At 62.5% G+C, this 19,934-nt stretch overlaps 2 protein-coding genes across 8 annotated transcripts in view; one reads left to right on the top strand and one right to left on the bottom strand.

Moving 5' to 3' along the window:
- LRP3 (LDL receptor related protein 3) overlaps positions 1–4,825 on the top strand; it is a 13,539-nt gene extending 8,714 nt beyond the window's left edge. The window contains 5 exon segments of the mRNA XM_036440705.2: positions 633–847; positions 1,278–2,050; positions 2,052–2,395; positions 2,664–2,796; positions 3,009–4,825. Of these exon segments, the coding sequence (XP_036296598.1) occupies positions 633–847; positions 1,278–2,050; positions 2,052–2,395; positions 2,664–2,796; positions 3,009–3,593 (2,050 nt within the window). The 3' untranslated portion in view covers positions 3,594–4,825.
- Positions 4,643–19,934, bottom strand: SLC7A10 (solute carrier family 7 member 10). 7 transcript variants are annotated; one of them, XM_045582573.1, is made up of 11 exons: positions 19,650–19,908; positions 10,877–11,081; positions 8,391–8,542; positions 8,072–8,197; positions 7,850–8,003; positions 7,002–7,125; positions 6,817–6,920; positions 6,375–6,471; positions 6,018–6,225; positions 5,242–5,419; positions 4,643–5,039 (listed from the first exon to the last, which is right to left on the bottom strand). In XM_045582573.1, exons 1-11 carry the CDS (start codon positions 19,798–19,800, stop codon positions 4,643–4,645), a joined length of 1,896 nt encoding a protein of 631 aa, XP_045438529.1. In that variant the 5' UTR covers positions 19,801–19,908. The 7 variants fall into 7 exon arrangements, with proteins under 7 accessions (XP_045438529.1, XP_036296599.1, XP_045438530.1 ...); XM_036440706.2 differs by having other exon boundaries at positions 5,242–5,360; positions 6,018–6,167; XM_036440708.2 differs by having other exon boundaries at positions 4,674–5,039; positions 6,018–6,167; positions 19,650–19,934.

Below are 19,934 nucleotides of genomic sequence, written 5' to 3'. Positions count from 1 at the left end.
CCCAGAAGGCCCCGTTACTCCTTAGCTCCAAAGCATGGGATGTGCTGGCACCATCAGGGTGTCTTAGTCTGTGCCTGCTTTCCCGTGGCCACAGGGCTGTGGCTCTCAGGCACACTCTCTTCAGACTTCACCCTCCTCCAAAGACTGTGGGCCTGCGACCTGCTGGTCCCACAGCCTGGGCCAGAGGCCAGGGCTGATGTATTTCTTCCCAGGTGATAAGCTGTCACCTACCCCAGCCTAACCCAGCCCTGGGGCATGCCCCTCCCCCACAGTGCACAGCCTGTGAGTTTGGGCAGGGTCTATCCCAGCAGGCCCAGTGTGGGTGGGATCTGGGTCCTTGGGGCCCCCATTTGGGAGGATATCAGGGGAGGGAATTGCCCAAGATGGGGCTCCTGACTGGGCCTCCACTTGGGCTTTGGGGTAGGGATGCTATGTGTGTGCTGACAAGGCCTTCCCAGAGCCGCAGGGGCTGATGTTTTATTTTTCTCGGGTCTGCCCTCAGATCCCCGGGTGTCAGGGAGTGGAGGAGAGGAGGCGCAGGGCGGGCTGGCCATCTTGTTCTAAGCTCAGGCCTGATTGTTCTCTGCTGGTCCTTGGCCACACGGGCCCTGCCTGCCTCCCCACCCTTGCAGCTTCCGCAACTTTGATGTGGAGGAGTCCCACCAGTGCTCCCTGGACTGGCTCATGCTGGGCCCGGCGGCCCCGCCCCGCCAGGAGGCCTTCCGGCTCTGTGGCTCTGCCATCCCGCCCGCCTTCATCTCCGCCCGGGACCACGTCTGGATCTTCTTCCACTCTGACGCCTCCAGCTCCGGCCAGGCCCAGGGCTTCCGTCTCTCCTACATCCGAGGTGACTCAGTGCAGCGTGGGGCGCCCGGGCCAGAGCAGTACCCTCCATCCGCCCGCTCCCTAACGGTCTCCTCCAGGAACCCCAGCAGGCTGAGCACAGGGGTGGGACGGGGACGCAGCACGCTGCCGCCTCAGGGTGCCCTGGAGTCCCTCAGGGTCACTGATCTCACTCCTGACTTGGTTAGAGTGGGGGCTCACGCCTTCTCCCCAGCTCACGCTGAACCCTCAGGCCAGGGACTTCGTTTACCTGGCATTCCAAGGGGTCATTATGCCTCAGGAGCCATGAGCGGCCAGGGCTCCTCCTCTTCCGAGGCCCTGCAGAGGCCCGGGGGAATGGGGGAGCCACCCTGCCGGTTTCCTGCCCGAAGGCCCCATGCTGCAGGAGGCGCTGCTGTCCCCCGACTGTCTTCCCCGCTGTCTCCATCCCACAGGGAAACTGGGCCAGGCTTCCTGCCAGGCGGACGAGTTCCGCTGTGATAACGGCAAGTGCCTGCCGGGCCCGTGGCAGTGCAACACCGTGGACGAGTGCGGCGACGGCTCCGACGAGGGCAACTGCTCGGCGCCCGCCTCCGAGCCGCCCGGGAGCCTGTGCCCCGGGGGCACCTTCCCCTGCAGCGGGGCGCGCTCCACGCGCTGCCTGCCCGCCGAGCGGCGCTGCGACGGCTCGCAGGACTGCGGCGACGGCTCCGACGAGGCCGGCTGCCCCGACCTGGCGTGTGGCCGGCGGCTGGGCAGCTTCTACGGCTCCTTTGCCTCCCCAGACCTGTTCGGCGCCGCCCGGGGGCCCTCGGACCTGCACTGCACGTGGCTGGTGGACACGCAGGACCCGCGGCGGGTGCTGCTGCAGCTGGAGCTGCGGCTGGGCTACGACGACTACGTGCAGGTGTACGAGGGCCTGGGGGAGCGCGGGGACCGCCTGCTGCAGACGCTGTCCTACCGCAGCAACCACCGGCCCGTGAGCCTGGAGGCCGCCCAGGGCCGCCTCACCGTGGCTTACCACGCCCGCGCCCGCAGCGCCGGCCACGGCTTCAACGCCACCTACCAGGTGAAGGGCTACTGCCTGCCCTGGGAGCAGCCGTGCGGGGGCGGCCTGGAGGGCGAGGCGGGCGACGCGGGCGAGCAGGGCTGCTTCTCGGAGCCCCAGCGCTGCGACGGCTGGTGGCACTGCGCCAGCGGCCGCGACGAGCAGGGCTGCCCGGCCTGCCCCCCCGGACCAGTACCCCTGCGAGGGGGGCAGCGGCCTGTGCTACGCGCCCGCCGACCGCTGCAACAACCAGAAGAGCTGCCCGGACGGCGCCGACGAGAAGAACTGCTTCTCCTGCCAGCCCGGCACCTTCCACTGCGGCACCAACCTGTGCATCTTCGAGACGTGGCGCTGCGACGGCCAGGAGGACTGCCAGGACGGCAGCGACGAGCACGGCTGCCTGGCGGCCGTGCCCCGGAAGGTCATCACCGCCGCCCTCATCGGCAGCCTGGTCTGCGGCCTGCTGCTCGTCATCGCCCTGGGCTGCGCCTTCAAGCTCTACTCCCTGCGCACGCAGGAGTACAGGTGGGCGGGGGGCCAGGAGCCTCCTCGGCTTCTTCGTTCCTTTGGCGAGGGCTCCGGGCTCCCTGCTCCCACAGCTGTGGGTAGATGGGGGCTCGGGCCGTCCGTGGGGGACTTCTCTTGTGCATCCAGGGCCCAGGCGTCTCAGGATGTCTGGAGGGTGTGGCGGGGCCCACATCCTGTGGGAGCCCTTGCCCGGTGCCTCGTGGGATGTGGGAGTGCGGGGTCCCGGCCAGCCCTGCTATGCTGCCCTTCTGCCTGTTGCTTTCAGGGCCTTCGAGACGCAGATGACACGCCTGGAGGCTGAGTTTGTGCGGCGGGAGGCGCCCCCGTCCTACGGGCAGCTGATCGCACAGGGCCTCATCCCGCCCGTGGAGGACTTTCCCGTCTACAGCGCGTCCCAGGTGAGCTCCGAGGGCGGGAGGCCCGTCGTCCCCAGTCCCGGCCGGCCTCAGGGAGGACTGAGACAGGGTGGGGCAGACGGAGGCGGGAAGGGAGGCCAGGGAAGGGTGACATGGGGCCGTGGCCAGATGGCGAGGGCAGATTGGTCTCTTGGGCTCTCGGGTCCCCCGGGGGTCGTGCTGACCTGCCCCCTCAGCCACCGCCCACCCTCCAGGTCTCCGTGCTGCAGAACCTCCGCACAGCCATGCGGCGACAGATGCGCAGGCACGCCTCCCGCCGAGGACCCTCTCGCCGCCGGCTCGGCCGCCTGTGGAACCGGCTCTTTCACCGGCCTCGGGCACCGCGAGGACAGATCCCCCTGCTGACAGCTGCGCGCACCTCACAGACAGTGCTGGGTGACGGACTCCTCCAGCCGGCACCGGGGGCCACCCTGGACATCCCAGCACCCCTTCCGGACACTGGCAGCCCCGGGGCAGCTGAAGACGGGCCCTCCAGTGCCCCTGTCCGTGCTCCGGAGGTGGGACCTTCTGTGCTGCCCCCCTTGAGCCTGCAGGACCCGGCATACAGGCCGGTGGACAAGGACAGAAAGGCCTGCAGGGACCCTCTGATGGACAGCCCAGCTTCTGTGGACACGCCTCGGGAGCCCTGCTCGGCCCAGGACCCTCACTCCCAAGCCCCCACTGCCAGCAGCACCCTAGGCCCCCACCCTCCAGAGCCACAGGGTGTCTGCAGGAGTCCCCCACACCCCTGCTCCCCAACACTGGAGGCCAGTGACGACGAGGCCCTGCTGGTCTGCTGACCCGCCAGATGCGCTGGAGACTGCCACAGCCCCGCTTTGTAACCAGGGAATATACAGTTGTTTCTACCCTGCCTCTGCGTCCTTCTTTCTTGCAGTGCGGCCCCCAGAATCCAGCCAGCTTGCCGCATCAGCATCCCCCCTTCTGGTGGGCAAGGCAGTGGGGCTGTGGGGCTTCAGCAGGGAGGGGAGTGGAATGATGAGCCCCTCGGTGGGACCCCAGCGTCCACACAGACACCTGAGGTCTCATTTCTACCTCTCCCTTCCCCTCTCCCCCCTCCACTCTGGGAACCCATTTCCAGAGAAGCTGGAGGACCAGGGGAGAGCTCTCTGGGGTCTTGTCTGTGGCTTCTCACTTCATTCACCCTAGAGGGCGCCAGAACTGTGCCTGAACAGAACATAGCTGTGGGCACATGGAACCCGTCCACGGTAGGTCGCCCTCTGTTGGCACTAAGCTCTCCATCCTCCCAGCAGGCCCCGGGGGAGCTGGGCTAGGAGGCCTCTGCCCCCAAACTCATGCCTGTGGTATAAGCCCGGGCCTGGCCAGGCTGATGACCCTTGCCCTCTAGCTGGAAGGGCCAATCTCCTGGGCACTGGGGCACTGAAAATGTGGGTGGGGGTAGAGGAAGGCCGTGGGAGAGGCTGCTCGATGCTTTCTCGGGACAGAGCTGGGGCACAAGCTGACAGTGCCAACTCCATCCTCTCCTGTCTCAGGACCTCTGTTTCCTTTCCTGTAAACTCGGGTGAGGCATGCGCTCCGAGGCCCTGACACTCACTCCGGGGGGATTTATGGGAACAAAGGCCGCTCTGGAGGGACTCTGGACTCTCCCAGGGGATGGGAGGGGCTGAGCCTCAGCCTGGTCTTGCGGGGCCTGGGGAGGGCACACCAGCTGCTTCCCAATCCTCCATGTCCCTTTGGGGCAGAGGTGGCGCTGGACCCAACTGCCAGGCCCAGAGAGGAAGTGCCCGGCTCAAGTGGCAGAGCCCCCAGTGCAGGCCCCTCCTCAGCTCCTGCCGGCGCCGTCCCACCTGCTCCACAGGGGCCCTCGGAGTTAGGCCCACTCGGGACTCACCTGAGACAAGTGCACCGCCAGCCCTGTTTTACTCACAGATCTTTCCAGGAAAAGCCCGCAGGGCCATGCTGGCAGGGGACCTAGTCCACATCTTAGGGCTTCCTTATTATAGGCCTCTAAGAGCGGGAACTTCTTTCCCAGGAAAAACAAATTTTTTTTTTTTTTTTTTTTTTTTTTTGCAAAACACCTCCTCAACAAACAACATGTAAACAGAAATAGCTGCTTCGGGCTCCATGCGTGTCTCACTGTGTCTTCAGGGGCTTGTCCGCGGCGGAGAGCAGCGGGGAGGGCTGGCAGGGGCCGTTCTCCTCCTCCTCGGGAGCGCCCTGGGGGTAGACCACGAAACACAGCTCCTGCCCCAAGCGTGTCATTGACTCTGAGGACGGACAGACAGACAGACAGACAGATGGACCTCGGGGTCTGACCCTGCGGGGCAGGGGAGCTCAGGGAGCTGCCCCCTTTGTGGTGGGTCCTGGGCGCTGGGGCCACGTCACGGGGAGACGGTTGGTGGCGGTGAGGCCCTGCGCTGCCAGCACAGCTGCTGGTAGACCCCGCTCGGGGGAGGCTGCCCAGCTCACCCGCGAGTCTGTGCACACACTTTGGTTTGCTTCTCCAGAACACTCCCAGGAAGAAGATGGGCACCCCGGTGAGGATGATGATGACGCCGACCCCGCACACCATGGGCTCCGAGATGAAGCTGAAGACCAGCAGGAAAGCCCAGAAGACCAAGTACGCGGCAGGGACAAGGAGGTTCACCTGCGGTGAGTGAGCGGAGCGCCAGTGGTGCAGGGCCCCCTCCCGCCCCCCACCCCGGGGCCCTGGTGCTCCCCACCCTTCCCGCGAGCTGACCCCTGAGGGGCTGGTCCCCGCTGGCAGGGGCCCAGCATGCTGGAAGCCCCTGCAGGACGGCCAGCCGGCCCTGTAATTAAGGACATGTCAGTGTCAGCAGGCCCAAGCTCTCCAGGGACTGTGTGTGGACTGGTGGCCGGCCTTTGCTTGTAGGTCAGATCTTCGTTGGCCTGTCACATTTCAGGCACCGAGCACCTCTCCAGCTCAGGGATTGATTTGCAAACAATCAAACTGAGCTAAAGGAGGACTTTTCCTTTAGCTCAGTGTAGGGTCTTCTGTTTTGGTGTGAGCTCATGGACTCTTGGGCAACCATCAGCCAGTGTCTTAGCCTCATTTTTCCGTCTGCAAATGGGGAGTATTCTAACCACCCACCCCATGGGGCTGTCATGAGGACTAAATGGACCAGTGCACAGAAAATCCCCAGCGGGGCCTGGCCCGTGGCAGGAGCTGGGATCCCCCCTGCGTCAGCACCTGCCCCCGAAGCCCACGCGGGCGGAGCTCTCACCTTGATGGGCCTGTGGAGCGCCGGCCGCTTCCAGCGCAGCACGAGCAGGCCCAGGATGGTGACGCCATAGCAGAGGTAGTTGATGAAGGACACGTAGTTGATGAGCGTGTACGTGTCTCCCACAAGCAAGATAACCGCCGTGGCCCCGTACTGGGGGAGGACCGAGCTGAGGGCTGGCCTCCCTCCTGCCTCCTGTCAGCCCTGCAGGCTGTCCCGGGGCTGCGGGCTCAGGTCAGGAGGTCGGTGAGCCCTGGCCCTCCCCGCTCCCTCCGTGGGCTGCCCGCCAGGGCCCTGCCGCTGCCCACACTGCTGGTGGCTCGGGCTTCCTGCCCTGCCAGCCTGGCTCACCCAACTTACGCAGACGAGGAGGGCAGGGATAGGGGTGCAGCGTCTGACGTGGATCATGGCCAGGAGGCTGGGCAGGTGCCCTTCTCGGGCTCCAGAGAAGCACAGCCTGGGGGATAGAGGTGGGTGGGGGCTATGAGCCCGGCCGTGGGCCTCCCCACCGGCCAGATCCTGGATCTCCACTCTAGACCTGATATCCCTCCTGTTGTCACCTCTGACCCCTTGCTCTAGGCCCCAACAGCCCACCGGGCAGCTCTTCCCTGCCTCTTGCCTGCCTCCCTCTTGCTCTTTGTTCCTGAGTTGGGATCAGACATTTGCTAATGGGGAGTTCACTGTCCCAGCTTCAGGAGGGCACCCCCTGGCAGGGTTTCTGGTCCTTGGGCCCCCAGCACTGCTTGCACGCCAGGGCACCTACCTTGCCTCACCGGGACCACCCTTTCCCCAGCCCAGTCACCTGGAGGAGGTGAACAGGTAGCCATTGATCCCTCCGAAAGTGGAAAGTGCCACGGAGACGGGCATGACCCAAGAAAAATAGCCCAGCAGCTTCTCCCCGAAGGTCTGAGTGGGCACAGGAGAGAGGCAGCGCATGAAGCTGGGTGGGGGCAGGGCAGGGCTGGGGGCCGAGGGGGCCGCACTCACCACGGCCACCGCGTTAGAGGCCAGCAGCTCCTGGGGGGACATGGCGGTGAAGTAGGCGATGTTGGTGAAGGTGTACACGAAGGTGACCAGCGGGATGGAGATGAAGATGGCTCGAGGTAGGTTCCTGGGCGGCGGGGAGGGACCATCAGTGCCTGCCCTCTGGGGCGGGGGTGGGTTCCTGGGGTGAGGAGGGGGACCGGGGGGGGGGGATCCAGTAACAGGAGCAGCTCTCACCATCTCCTGCGTCTACTGGGGGCCGTGAGGGCAGGGAAAAGGGCAGCACTGCTCTCTGTCTTGCATCCCCCTCAGCTCCCTAAACCCAGCCTGAACACAGGCTGGTGGGGGGAAGGGCAGATGGGGGAGGGGCCCCACCATATCCCAAGGGGTGAGTCTAATGTCGGCACATAAAGGGAAAACTGCATACAGCCAAAGTCAGCCTTGCCAATCCCCGCAGCGCCCTGAGAGCTCAGCCCCGGACCACCCCCCCCCCCCCCCCCCCCCGCTGGGCCTCCCTATCAGCCCAGCCCCCACGGGACCTGCTCACTATGGGGTCCCTGGCTGAGCATCAGATGGAGCCCCTGGCTTCCTCTGCAGGGACCATGTTGTGTGCACATGTGTAACTTTTGGCCAAATGCAAATAGCTGGATCCTAGAGCGGAACAGTGATTGCAGTGTGTCGGAGGCCCAGCAGCGGGCTGGGACTGCCCTCGCCATTCAGGGCCAGGCTGGAACAGGAGCGCCCCGGCTGTCTGCAGCCATTCCCGGGGGCAGGCAGGTGGCCAGACCAAGCCACATGTGGTAGCAGGCCTGTCAGGGAGGCTGCCTCTCCCATCGCTGGGCGGCACTCACTTTCGAGGGTCAACTAGCTCCTCGGTGACGTAGTTGAGGAAGTTCCAGCCGCTGAAGGCGAAGGAGCCCTGCAGGAAGGCCAGGGCCAGGTGACCCACGGAGGGCGTCATCCAGAAATGGAAGGCGTTGCTGGGCCTCAGCTCCTCGAAGTGTCCTGGGGGTCCAGAGGTCAAGGGTCAGTTTCCTCTCTCCAGCCCTGGCACAGGCCCACCCTGGCCCTACCTTGGAAGATCTGGACAAAGCCCATGCCAATGATGAGCGACAGGGCCAGCAGCTTCCCGCCGGTGAAGATGTCCTGGATGCGTGTGGCCCAGCGCACGCTGGAGCTGTTCACCCATGTCAGCAGCACTGGGGGGGAGAGGCAGGGGGGCGGGGGGCGCCTGAGGCCGAGACCCTCATGGTGGGCCACAGCCAGGTCCAGCCGGAGTGCAGCAGGGTGGCATCCCCTGCAGTGTGCCTCTCCCTCTTCGTGGGGCTGGCAGTGGAGGAGCCCTCCCCCCTGCCCCCAGCGGGGGCCCCACGCCCGCGTGTGGGCACTCACTCAGGCAGGCCATGGAGAGCACACGCGAGGCTGCGGTGGGGGGGATGCAGTTGGGGAACACGGGCTGCAGCACGTAGTTGGAGAAGGTCATGGAGATGACCGCCAGGCTGGTGGGGTACATGATGAGGACTGCGCTCCAGAGCAGCAGGAAGCTGGAAGGAGTGAGCACCCGAGTGGCACAGGCATCCTGTCGCCTGCCCGGGGAGCAGCCGGGTGTGGGGCAGGGCTGCTCCCTGGGCCTGGAACCCAGGGGCTGGGGCGGCGCTGGAGGCTGGCTTCAGCCCGAGGAGGCAGCTTCAACAGAGAGTGCCTTTAGCAGTTAGAAAGCTGCACACTGCCCTTTGGCAGGTGCCAAGAACCAACTGGGGAAGCAACTACCTTTCCTTTTATTTATTTTAAATATGTTTTCATTAATTTTAGAAAGGAAGAGGGGGTGGAGAGAGAGAGAGAGAGAGAGAGAGAGAGAGAGAGAGAGAGAAACATCAATGATGAGAGAGAACCATTGACCGGCTGCCTTCTGCATGTCCCCCACTGGAGATGGAGCTGCAGCCCAGGCACATGTCCTGACTTGGAACGGAGCCATGGTCTCCTGGTTCCCAGGTGGACACTGAACCACTGAGCCACGATAGCTGGGGACTTGCCATCCTTCTAATGGCCACACAGCCCCTGGCCACAGGCTGCTTCCTGCTCTGAGGATGGGGTTGGGGCGGGTCAGCAGTCTCCGCTGCAGCTCTCCGCCGGGCCCTGAGCCGTGATGCCCTGAGGGACCAGCCCTTGCAGAGCCCTGGCTTTTCCAGCTTCTCTCTGTGGGGCGCCCATGCAGGAGTGGGGGGCCCTGCTCAAGGCTGTGAGACGCTGCTTGTTCCAGGAGCTCTGCCTGCGCCCAGGGCGGCCTGTCAGGGGGAGTGGTCCTCGCCCCTAGTCCCGCTCTCAGGAGTGGGAATTGCTTCATCCACTGACATCTCAGACACCAAGTTTGGTGGCTTCTTCTTGCTCCTCACCCTTGCTCTGTAGCCTTGCTTCCTACCCCTTGCTTTGCACCCTGCTTCAGCTCCTTGGCTTCTGGGCAATCTAACTCTACACGCCCCTTCCCCCTGCCCCCACATGCTGGGTGCTCCCTTCTGCAAACCCTTGATGCTGGATGCCTCCAGGCTGAGTCAGGAGGTAGGCTCTTGGGCCCTCTTCCCCTCCCACCTTCCCTATAGTCCTTCTACAATAGCTGCCCAGCACTAGTTCTCCTTCCCCAGGCCCCAGGCCCCTCTGAGACCTGTCCCCAGAGGAGAGCACCCAGCGGTGTGCGTGCCCTGCCAGGGCCACATCAACAGCTGCCCATTAAACCCCCTGGTCCACACTTTGTATATTTAGCCCAGATTTTTCCCCTGAGCTCAACCCAACCCCTCGCCAATGTCTGAGCATTTCCCCAGATATGCCACAGGCCCCGCCCATGTGACAAGCTCCACCCCAAGCCTCCCCCTCCCCCTCCCGTCACCACCTATGGAGGTCTGCCAGTGGGAAAGCAAGGTCACTCCCCCGACTCCCACCCCTCCCCGTGCCACGCTGGCTGCCACGTCCTCCGGAACCAGGCTCCTAAATGCGAATGGACTCGCCTGCACCTTTATTGAGGCCTCAGCATGCTCAGCTGGACAACTGCAATAGCTTTGGTCCCCTGGCTGCCCCCTCACCTCCACTCCTCCCTCCCCTCTCCTCCAAGCCCTATTGCTACCAGGGATCTGACCAGCTGGCCAGGCCACCACCCTCTGCAGGGCTCCGGCTGCTCCACAGGAGCACTCTTCCTCCGAGCTTTGGTAAGCGTGGCTTTTCCTGGGAGCCCTCCCTAGGTGGTCAGCACCCCACTCTCGTGGCTGCTGGGCCACTGCCTCTCGCACACACCCTCAAAGCTGGGCCCGTTCGGTTTTGAGCACTTTTGAGGAGTGGTTTCCCTTCTGCACCGTGAGGACAGGGGCACCTCTTTTCAGTTCACACTGTGGGTGCAGCGCATGCTCACTGGGGAGCAAAGGCGTATCGGGCGGGAGCCAATCAAAGAGGAGCTCGGGCAGGGCGCTGACCGGAGCACCAGGCCCCTCTTCCCACTCCTCCCCCCGCCTCCCCCACCCCCCCCCACACACAATAGGCTGAGGAAGCCCAAGGCCATCTTTGCCCGATGCTAGCATGGCCTGGAGGTTTCAGATAGTAAGGGCCTCTCCATCCAGAGCATTGGGTGGGGAGTGGGGCTTAGAGACAGCTTTATTTAAAAGAAAACAGAGCGTTCCGGGGGCCCGCTGCAGTGTCCAGTTTGAGTGAGTGGGCACTGTTCTCGCCCACCCTGGCCTTGGAAGGTGCTCAACAGCCCCACCCCCTTCCCTCCACCCATTCCCAGGAGCTTCCTGTGATGTGAGAAGCAGAAGAGGAAACCCAGGTGCAGGCTCGCCGGCTGTCCGTTCTGGAGAGGCTCCCCACCCACCACCACGCCCTGGTGCCGCACTTACCCGGCCAGGCCCCCGAAGATCTCCGTGACGTAGGCATAGTCCCCGCCGGACTTGGGGATGGCCACGCCCAGCTCCGCGTAGCAGAGGGAGCCCAGGGCGGTGACGCCCCCGCCCAGGACCCAGACGAACAGGGCCAGGCCCACAGAGCCGGAGTGCTCCAGGACGCCCTTGGGGGAGATGAAGATGCCGGAGCCTATGATGTTCCCTGTGGGGAGACAGAGAGGCATCAGCCTTCCCCGTGGGCTGCAGGCACTCCGTGAGGACGGGAACCCAGGCTGCTCCCCCGAGGAGGAGAGAGGAGGGCCTGGAGGCGTGGATGCCCCTGCAGCTCCACTCGGGGCTGATCATGTCTGTAGTCCCTGGCATGGGAGCGGCACCTTGTCCATTCAGCCAGGCTCCCCTGACAGAGATGGCTCCTGTTTCTCTGCCCGCCCCCACCCCCCACACTTACTCCCATGAGATGGAGCAAGCAAGGAGGCTCAGCCATCTGAGTGATGGCAGAGTGGGGGCCCAGGTCAGCCCTTCGCCCCCAGCTGAGGCCTCCAGTTTTTTAAAGCCCCCAGTCACCTGTCCTACTTCCAATCTGCTGGCCAAAGCTGGCCCGTTAAAGCAAGTCCTTGACCATGACACTTTCCTACTGGCTGAAGTCCCAACTCATGGAGTGACTCAGGAAGAGGCACCTCCTCCATGAAGCCCTCCTTGACCACGCTGGTTTGGGCGCCCCTTCCCCCTGCACAGCCCTGTGGTTCCCCAGCCTGTGCCTCCATCTCCTCTTTCCCTGTCAGAGAGCTTCTCTGCTTGCTTCCTGGGTTCCTGGAGGCCCCAGGCCAGGGCCCAGGCTACAGGCACAGACTCTGATGAGACCTGGCACTGTGGCAATGCTTCAGGGTTTGGGCAAGGGCCAGAGGGTCCGTATTCAGTGTTGGGGATTGGTCCACAGCCATCATGCAAGGAGTGGAGAGGGCACTAGAGTGGGACTCTTGGCCCAGCCTGGGGTCTGGGCACGGACCGCCTCTGTCCTTGGGCCAGCCCACTAGCTGCAAACAGGTCACTGCTCTAAAACCAGGACTCCAATGGGAAATGCTGGCGGGGGCCCAGGAGACCAGCCCTCTCCCCGCTCAGGTCACCTCTCGGGTCTGTCTGCACAGCGGGACTCTGAGGGTTCAGTGAGATACGGTAAGGGAAGCCTTCAGCCGTATCCTTCATGTGCATGATTCTGTGCGCTCTCTGCAGCCTCACCTGCTTCCACTCACCTCGACTCTGCAGCACATAGTAGGTGCTCAGCACACATGTGTTGAGCAAACTCATAGAAGAATAAATGACCTAATGCCCCAGGATGGCATCAATGTCCTGATGCAAATGACTGATTTCCTCACCTCTGAAGTGGGGGCAGCAGTCTCCATTCAGCCCCCCCAGGAGGCACCGTGATGGGGAGCAGAGGGTGGTTGGCTTCCAAGGTTCACAAGTGAACCTGCTGGGGTCATGGAGGGTCTGCCCCGCCCCTGGGGCCATGTATTAGGGGACGGGGACAGTGCTCCTTCGACTCACAGTGTCTGGGGTGGAACAGAGGGAAGTACTCAGGGGCCACCTCAGGGTCTGCAGGGCAGTTCCCAGGATAAGCAAGACTCTGAGCACCCACTGAGGCCTGAGCTCCCTGCCAATCAGAGCAAAGAGGGAGCAGTGTTCGGGGCGGCTTGGGTTTCATCATCTGTGCAAACGAGTCAGGCCATGTCACGGGTGGTTTGCATGAGAGCCTGCCCCGGAGGACAGAATCCCAGGATCCACAGGCCACCTCCTCTGGACGCAGGGCTCAGCCCCTCAACGGGCTCGCCCCTCTGCCAGGGCCCTGCGCGGAGCGCACCTCCACCGGCCCAGAGCCCGCTGCTCCGCCCGCCACGCCCACGGGGTCTGGAGGAGGACACTGCTGCGGCAGCCCATCAGCATGCGTTCCTTGTCCACCCTTGTCCACCGTGCTGCCCTCACCCCCACCCCCGGCCGACACAGATTCCCAGTCTGACGGCCACGACGGCCCACTTGGTTTTCCAGTCACGTCCCAGGAGCCCTAAATACATCCAGATAAGGACGAGGGAACGTCCGTCCCCCGGCCGCTCAGCCTGCTTCCCCGGGGGAGGCACAACCCCCCTCGCCCGCTCCGGGCCCGGGGCCTGGGTGGGCTGGTGGGTTTCTGAGACGCATGGAGTTCGCTGCACCTGGCAGGAGAGTCAGTGTTCTCAGGACCTGGTGGAGTGGGAGTTGCCAACACCATGTGGTCGGAAGCCAGAGGGGGCTGGCGGCCTTGCCAGGAGCTAGGTGCACTGGGGCTAGGACATCCAGAGTCCGGACCTCGCACTCGGTGGGGGCCCCACCACTCGACACAATTCGGCTTGGCAGGGCTCAAGGGCACAGCACTCAGGGAAGCCAGCCTGGGACCTTGTGCTGGAGGCTGGGATCCGGGAGGGACATATCACCAGCCGGTGCCCAGAGGCTGGGACCTGGGGAGGGCTGGGGGTGAGGGATCACCATTGTCTGGGACACGTGGCTCAGGCTACAGCGAAGGACCACTCCCATGTGGCTCAAAGGAACAGGTGGGCAGCTAATGCCTCAGGTCCTGGGCGCCTGGACAGCTGCAGGCTTGAGCCAGAAGGGGCAGGAAGCCCAGTGGAGGTCCATGGGCTGCTCTCCACACCGTAGCACATGGCCAGGCAGAGCTCTGCATGGAGCATCCGGGGCTGTGGGCTGGGGGAGCGGCAGAGGGCAAGGAGGGGCACAGGGTTGGGGCCTCCGGAGCTTGGATGATGACAGGGGGTGTGGGGACGGGGCACGGAGCTGTGAGGAGGAGCTGCGGGGTGCCTGCCCAGCGCTCTGGTGGTGGGGGCAGGCCTCCCTCCCAGTCCGGCCTGATTCAGGGATGGCAGTGGCCAAGCCCAGCTGCCGGGGGAAGCAGAGGAGGAACAGGAACCAGGAACATGGGATGGGTTGGGGCACACTGCCAGGTGCCTGCCTGATGGCGGGCTGGAGAGATGTGGTTCCAAATCTTCCATGTTCCCATCCATCCAATGGGACAGCTGTTCTGTGATCCCTGCAGGTGCTGTGGTGGTGGTGGGGGGAGAGCAGAGCTCCTGGGCTGGTGGACAGGATGTGATGAGGCCTCTTCCCGCCCCTGCTCCCTTCCCTGCTGGTGGTTTTTATCACATTAAGATGTTGGGCCTGAAGAGGCTTACCCAGATCCGGCAGGAATGCAGAAAGGGCCATTGTTCTCCTGGCTGTTGCGGTGCACACTGGCCTATTTCTGAGAACGGAGGACCATGAAGGTCACAGGGGTGGACTGTGGAGGTGGTGGTGGCGGGAAGAGCTAGCTGCCTTTGGTGTGTGTGTGTGTGGGGGGGGGGATTCCTAATCTGACTGGGGAGCAGGCAGGAAGGTCCTGTCAGGCTGCCGGCATCACCCTTCAGCCCTAGAAACTCTTTCAGGAGTTGGCTGTGTAGCCTCAGTTTCCCCTTCTGCCAGGTATCACCACTTGGATAAGGGGCAGCAAAAGGTTGTTCCAACCCTGACTTTGGCAGGGGCACTGCTGGGCAGGGTGCATATATCCTGTACATCTGCAAGGTCCCCAAGGAAACACTGCTCCCCACTGTGAAGGTCTCTCCCCAACTCACTAGCCTCCCAGAAGCAACACCACCCCCAGGAAGCCCCTTCTGACTGCCCACCTTGGCCAATAACTTGGACCCTGCCTCACTGCCCTGGCATCTGGAAGACGGCCAGGAAGTGATTCCTTTATGTGCACCCCTCCCTCCCAGAAGGACAGGGAGCTCACCGGGCTAGGCCACCTCCTACCTGCCTTGCCTGTCCCTGACTCTTTCAGAAAGCAGGGTCGCATTGCCCTGCTGGGCCTGATCCGGGGCTGGCCATAGGCCAGGCCTCCTTCCTTTGTGCTGGGCAATGAGCCCTAGCACCTCCCCTTAGGGCTTGATCAATGAGGCCTTGGCTTCCAAATTCTCTGGAAGATACAAAAGCTGCAAAGAGCTTCAGATTCCCACTGGCAGAGCCCAAGGTCCCTAGGCCATGGGCAATGGCACTTACTAGTTGAGACTCCCAGATCTGGGTTCGAATCCCAGTTCCCTTGTGATGGGGTCTGTGGACAAGGTACTTTATCTCTCAGCCTTGTCGGTAAATGGGGAGATGAGGCAGTGATGTGGGCATGCTCCCGCCCCGGCTGGCACATTGGAGGCCCCAGGAAGTACCCAGGATCTTAGTTAGCTTTGTCATCCCCTTTAAAGACACCTCAGGCCGCCCTCTCTGGTCTTTGGAGGGCTGACCCTCATGGGACCTCAATGCCAATGGGGTCAGAAGTCATGGCCCTAATTGGGGTCCCTGCTATTGGCCTGTGCTTTTAAGCACACAAATGTCCTTATAGTGAGTCTGTCAGGCACCCCTCCAGGGGGACAAGAGTGCCTGCCGAGGTCTTGGCAGAACTCTAGGGAGGTGAGTGGGGACATTTCCAGGACATGTCTGGAATTGCCAATTGGCTGGCATGAATGTCCAGCCTAACCAATTTTCCTTTTGAGAGGGGGCTGAGCCGAAGTGTGGAGCTCTCTCTGCCTGGCTCGCTCAGCCCAGCCCGGCCTCATGCGTGCCTGTCTCCAGACTGAGTCTCGCCGGTGCCTGGGTAAGCTCTCTGCTGCTGCACCCAGCAGTCAAGCCCAGGCCTCATCATCAGCCTCATCGTCACCCTCAGGGCAGCCTTCTGGCCTCCTTTCTCCTCACTGGCTGCTCCTTCTCCAGTCCTCTGCTGGTCCCTTCTCGTTTCTCCTAAATCCTGGACAGCAAGTGCCTGGGGCTTAGTGTTGGGGCCTCTTCCTTTTCTTTCAACACTCACTCCCCTTGGAGACCTTATCCAGTACCCCAGTTTTTGCTGGAAACTCCTAAATCCCTAGCACGACCTCCTAGCTAAACTAAACCAGTGTAACCAATTGATTACTTGACAAACAGACACCACTCCTCTCACACGCTCAAAACAGGGTTCCCGGCTGTCAGCCCCATTTCTCCCAAACCCGCTCCTCTCAGTCTTCCCCCATCAATACATGGCAGCCCATGCTCCCACCTGCTCAGACCCAACCGTGGTGCCACTCTTGCCTCCTCTTTCCCCACATCCTCTGTCCTCACACATCCTTCATCGTCACAAATCCCTTCCCTCTGCCTACCGAACACACCACAACGGAATCTCCTCTTAGCACCTCCCCTGCTGGCGTCCTGCTCTGAGCCTCTGTCCTCTCTTACCCAGGTGACTCGAGTGCCCTCCTGGCCAGGCTTCCTGGTTCTGTCCTTCCTGCCTCTGCTCCCTGGGGAGCCCCATTGCATCCCCTCCCCTCCCTACCCCTCCCATCCCATCTCATGCCATCCCTCTTCTGTTCCAAGCCATCGAAAAAGAAAAGAAGCCAGAAAACTTGGATCCCACCCCACTCCTGACTCTATACTCCTGCTCTCTGCAATCCTCTCTCCTGCCTTAATTTTCTCACCTTAGCACACCTGGCATTACTCTGCCAGCTGAGCATCCAGCTGATCTTCTTTGCCCTTTGACTTCCATGCTGGCATGTCAGCTCCAGCAAGACAAGGATATGTCTGTGCTGCTCCCTGTGTGTCTCCAGCACCCAATGGTTAAATAGGTGGATGAGTGTGTCCTGTGCTGGCAGGTCCCACCCTTGTAGTTAGAGCTGCCTCGGCCCCCAACAGCTTCCCTGAGCACACAAGGGCATCTGACTCTGGGCTGGCTGCAGACTCAGGCCCTCAGTTTCCTCTTCTGTACACTGGGGCTGTGGCGAGGCACAAAACAGCTCCTGTGTGGTTTAATGCCTCCTGGGGTCTGGGTGAGGAGGGGGCCGGGGTTCTGGAGAAGGCCATGCTCTCAGCAGCCCAACCACCTCCCGTCCTGAAGAGCCACAGAGAGGGGCCTGGGAGGGCAGGATTAGCTCCTAAGGAGATGGATTCATGAAGCGGATCCCTGAGCCCCTGAACATACTTAGGTCTGATCTACAAAGCCCTACATGGGCTGGATACTTGAGTCAAAGGGAGAGAGTGGAGGACAGGACAAGGCAGGCTGGTCAGCAGACAGGGGTGACTCCCACTCTGCTCGACCTGGGCACATCCCTCCCTTGGGTGTGGATTGAGAGGGAACTGGCTGAAGTCCCCGCGTCAGGACAAGACACCCTGTACGTGCAATCCTGGGTGGGGTGTGGGGGATGGGGGAGATTTCTGTCTACCTGTTCACCCAGCCATAATGGAGTGGAGAGCACTGTAAGCCCCCTTCCCAGTGCAGTCTTTACCCTTCCCCATAAGGAACATGAATCTGGCCCCGGTTTTGCCCAGCACCAGAGCGGTATGGAGACGGGCCATGGACTGGGAAATGAACCCTCATCTGCTCCCAAACCCTGAGCCCACCCCCTGCAGCAGTGTCATGCAACTTCCAGCCTCAGTTTCTACATTTGTAAAATAGGTGCACAAGCTTTCATCTTGAAAGGCAAACATGAAAATCAAACGAGATAAAAAGACATGTTTTGTATAGTGATAGGAAGTGGTTTCTGCCAAAACCGGTTTGGCTCAGTGGTAGAGCGTCGGTCTGCGGACTGTAGGGTCCTGGGTTCGATTCCGGTCAAGGGCATGTACCTTGGTTGCGGGCACATCCCCGGTAGGGGGTGTGCAAGAGGCAGCTGGTCGATGTTTCTCTCTCATCTACGTTTCTAGCTCTCTATCTCTCTCCCTTCCTCTCTGTAAAATGTCAATAAAATATATTAAAAAAAAAAAGAAGTGGTTTCTGAATAGATATTGCATAAGGCAAGGCCTTCCACAGCCCCACCCCAGCCGGCTCTTTTTCGTCCAGGCTGTTCCCCTCCGGTGCTGTGCTGTCCCAAACACATTTTAGGTGGAGTCTTATTCCAGCCCAAAGCCCTTCCCGAAAGCCCCGCTCCTCAGCCTGGGACAGGGCCGGGGGCACAGGGAAGGGAGAATAGGATCTCCTGGGAAGTGTATCTGAAAGCTTTGGAGGTAAGGTCAGTAGCTGGTAACAAAAAATTATGGAGTAAGGTTAAAGCTAAATTGTGATACTTTACAGACATCTTTGATTTTGAGCAGGTTCCCCAGAACAGGAAGGTGGGATGTAGGCCGCCTAGAACAGTGAATGGGAGTTGGTGGGGCCTTCAGGCATCAGGTGGGGAGGGCAGAGGAGACCCTGACTCAGTCCATACCTTCCTCCTCCCTCCTCTCCCGTCACTTCTGTTCAGGTTAATGACCCCCAGGCCTGGCTCCTGCCCACTCCAGCCTCTTGTCTGCTGTTACCATTCAGAGCTCCCCAAGCTGGGCTACTGGACCACCACGGAGTGTCCGGAGCTGGGGTCAGGCCTTCTGGGTTCTGCTCTTGAGTTTGCCACCCTTGGGGAGGCAAAGGAGGAATACAGCTCAAGGACATTGGGCTTGCTGAGGTGGCCCGGGAAGAGCACTGCAGCTGGCTCCAGACGGGCCTCTGGCCCCAGCCTCTGGGCCCCTCCACGATGTGTGGGCTTCCCCTTCCGGGGGGCACAGCTCCGGGAAAGAGTGCGGGCCGGGACAAAGCTCTATCAGTGCCCTGGCCAAACCTCTGGAACCGGCCCGTCCTGCCAGCTGATAGCCAAGCGGGGGCACCCTAGGCCAAGAAGGTGTCAGGGCCAGGCCAGGACCCGCTCCTGGAAGAGGCCATTCCGGGGCGATGAAAGGCAGAGAGCTACCTGCACTGGGGCTGTGTTCTGAGGCAACTCTTGCTGTGGGGACAGGGACTAGCCAAGAGCCAGCGCAGCCAGGTCCAGGGGCTCCCAGCATGGAGCAGAGGAGGGGGTGAGGATCTCCGTCTGCCCTCCGAGCCCTGAACTCTCTCCATGCCCAGGGGTCTGGAAATGGTGGGCAGTGGATGCACCAGCAGTTCCCACTGGCTGGGGAGGTGGCAGGTTGAGACCTGTCCTTCACCCTCCAGCCATGACTCCTGGGCTCAGGAAGGTCTCTGAGGCACCTGGCATGACACAGGCACAGGTCTGCTTAGCCGGTTCCCAAGAAGTCAGTGTCTATGACTTGGGACTGAAAGAGGAAGATCCTCCCACTGTCCTCACTGTCCCTGAGCCCGCTGTCTACCTAGAAGTCCCCATGTGGGGGCGGACACACAGAGGAAGCTGGGATGCGAGTGCCTTGTTGGGATCCCACTCAGGAGCAGCTGGCTTTTCTGTAGGCTTGGTCCGTCCCACCTCAGCAATGGCCTCCTCCCCATCAAGCTGCAAGAAATATGCCCTGAACCTATTTCCCCACGGGGCTGGCTCTGTCTGACAAGTCTCCCCACAGGCCCTCCTGCGTCTGAGACTAAATCACTCCCACAGCTCGGCCCTGGGACCGTGCACACAATAGGGACTTAGCTTGAGCTGCAGCCCAGAACTTGTGTCCAGCCCCCACTCTTGCAAGGCTCCTGCGCTTCAGGCAAAACCATGATGCTGTCCACTTCATAGACGAGAAAACGGAGGGTAACTGGCAGGCCAAAGCCCGCAGCCAAGTAAAGGCAGGACGAGGATCCCAGCTGCGGGAGCAACGCGCACCTCCCTCACGCACAAAAGTTCGAGGCGCCTGGGGAGGCGGGAACAAGAAGCCTGAGGTCCCCTGTGAAGGGCGGCCCTGCAGGTGCTCTCACCTGTGGTCCCACCGCCAGGCCAGGTGCGCCCCAAGCCCTCAGCCCCGCCTCCCCGGCCCCGCCCGCCGGGCCGCTCACCGATGATGATGGTGCAGGCGCTCACCAGCCCGATCTCCTTCTTGAGCGTCACCGGCTCCGAGGCGCCGGGGCCCGGGCCGGGGCCGGGGGAAGGCGAGGGCGCAGGGCCGGGCTTCCCGCGCCCGCTGGGCTGCTGCGTGCGGCCGGCCATGTCGCTGTCCCGCCGCGTCCCCGCTCCTCGCGCTGCCCCGTCTGTCCGATGGGCCGCCGGTCCGTGGGTCCGTCCGACTGTCGGGGAGCGGACCGCGCTCGCAGGCGGGCGCATGCGCTGGCGCGGGGCCCGGG

Source organism: Pipistrellus kuhlii, unplaced genomic scaffold (genome assembly GCF_014108245.1).
Source record: "Pipistrellus kuhlii isolate mPipKuh1 unplaced genomic scaffold, mPipKuh1.p scaffold_m20_p_17, whole genome shotgun sequence".
Classification (NCBI taxonomy): domain Eukaryota; kingdom Metazoa; phylum Chordata; class Mammalia; order Chiroptera; family Vespertilionidae; genus Pipistrellus; species Pipistrellus kuhlii.
The sequence above is the reverse complement of the archived record's forward strand: the minus strand, read 5'-3'. Positions and strand labels throughout refer to the sequence as shown.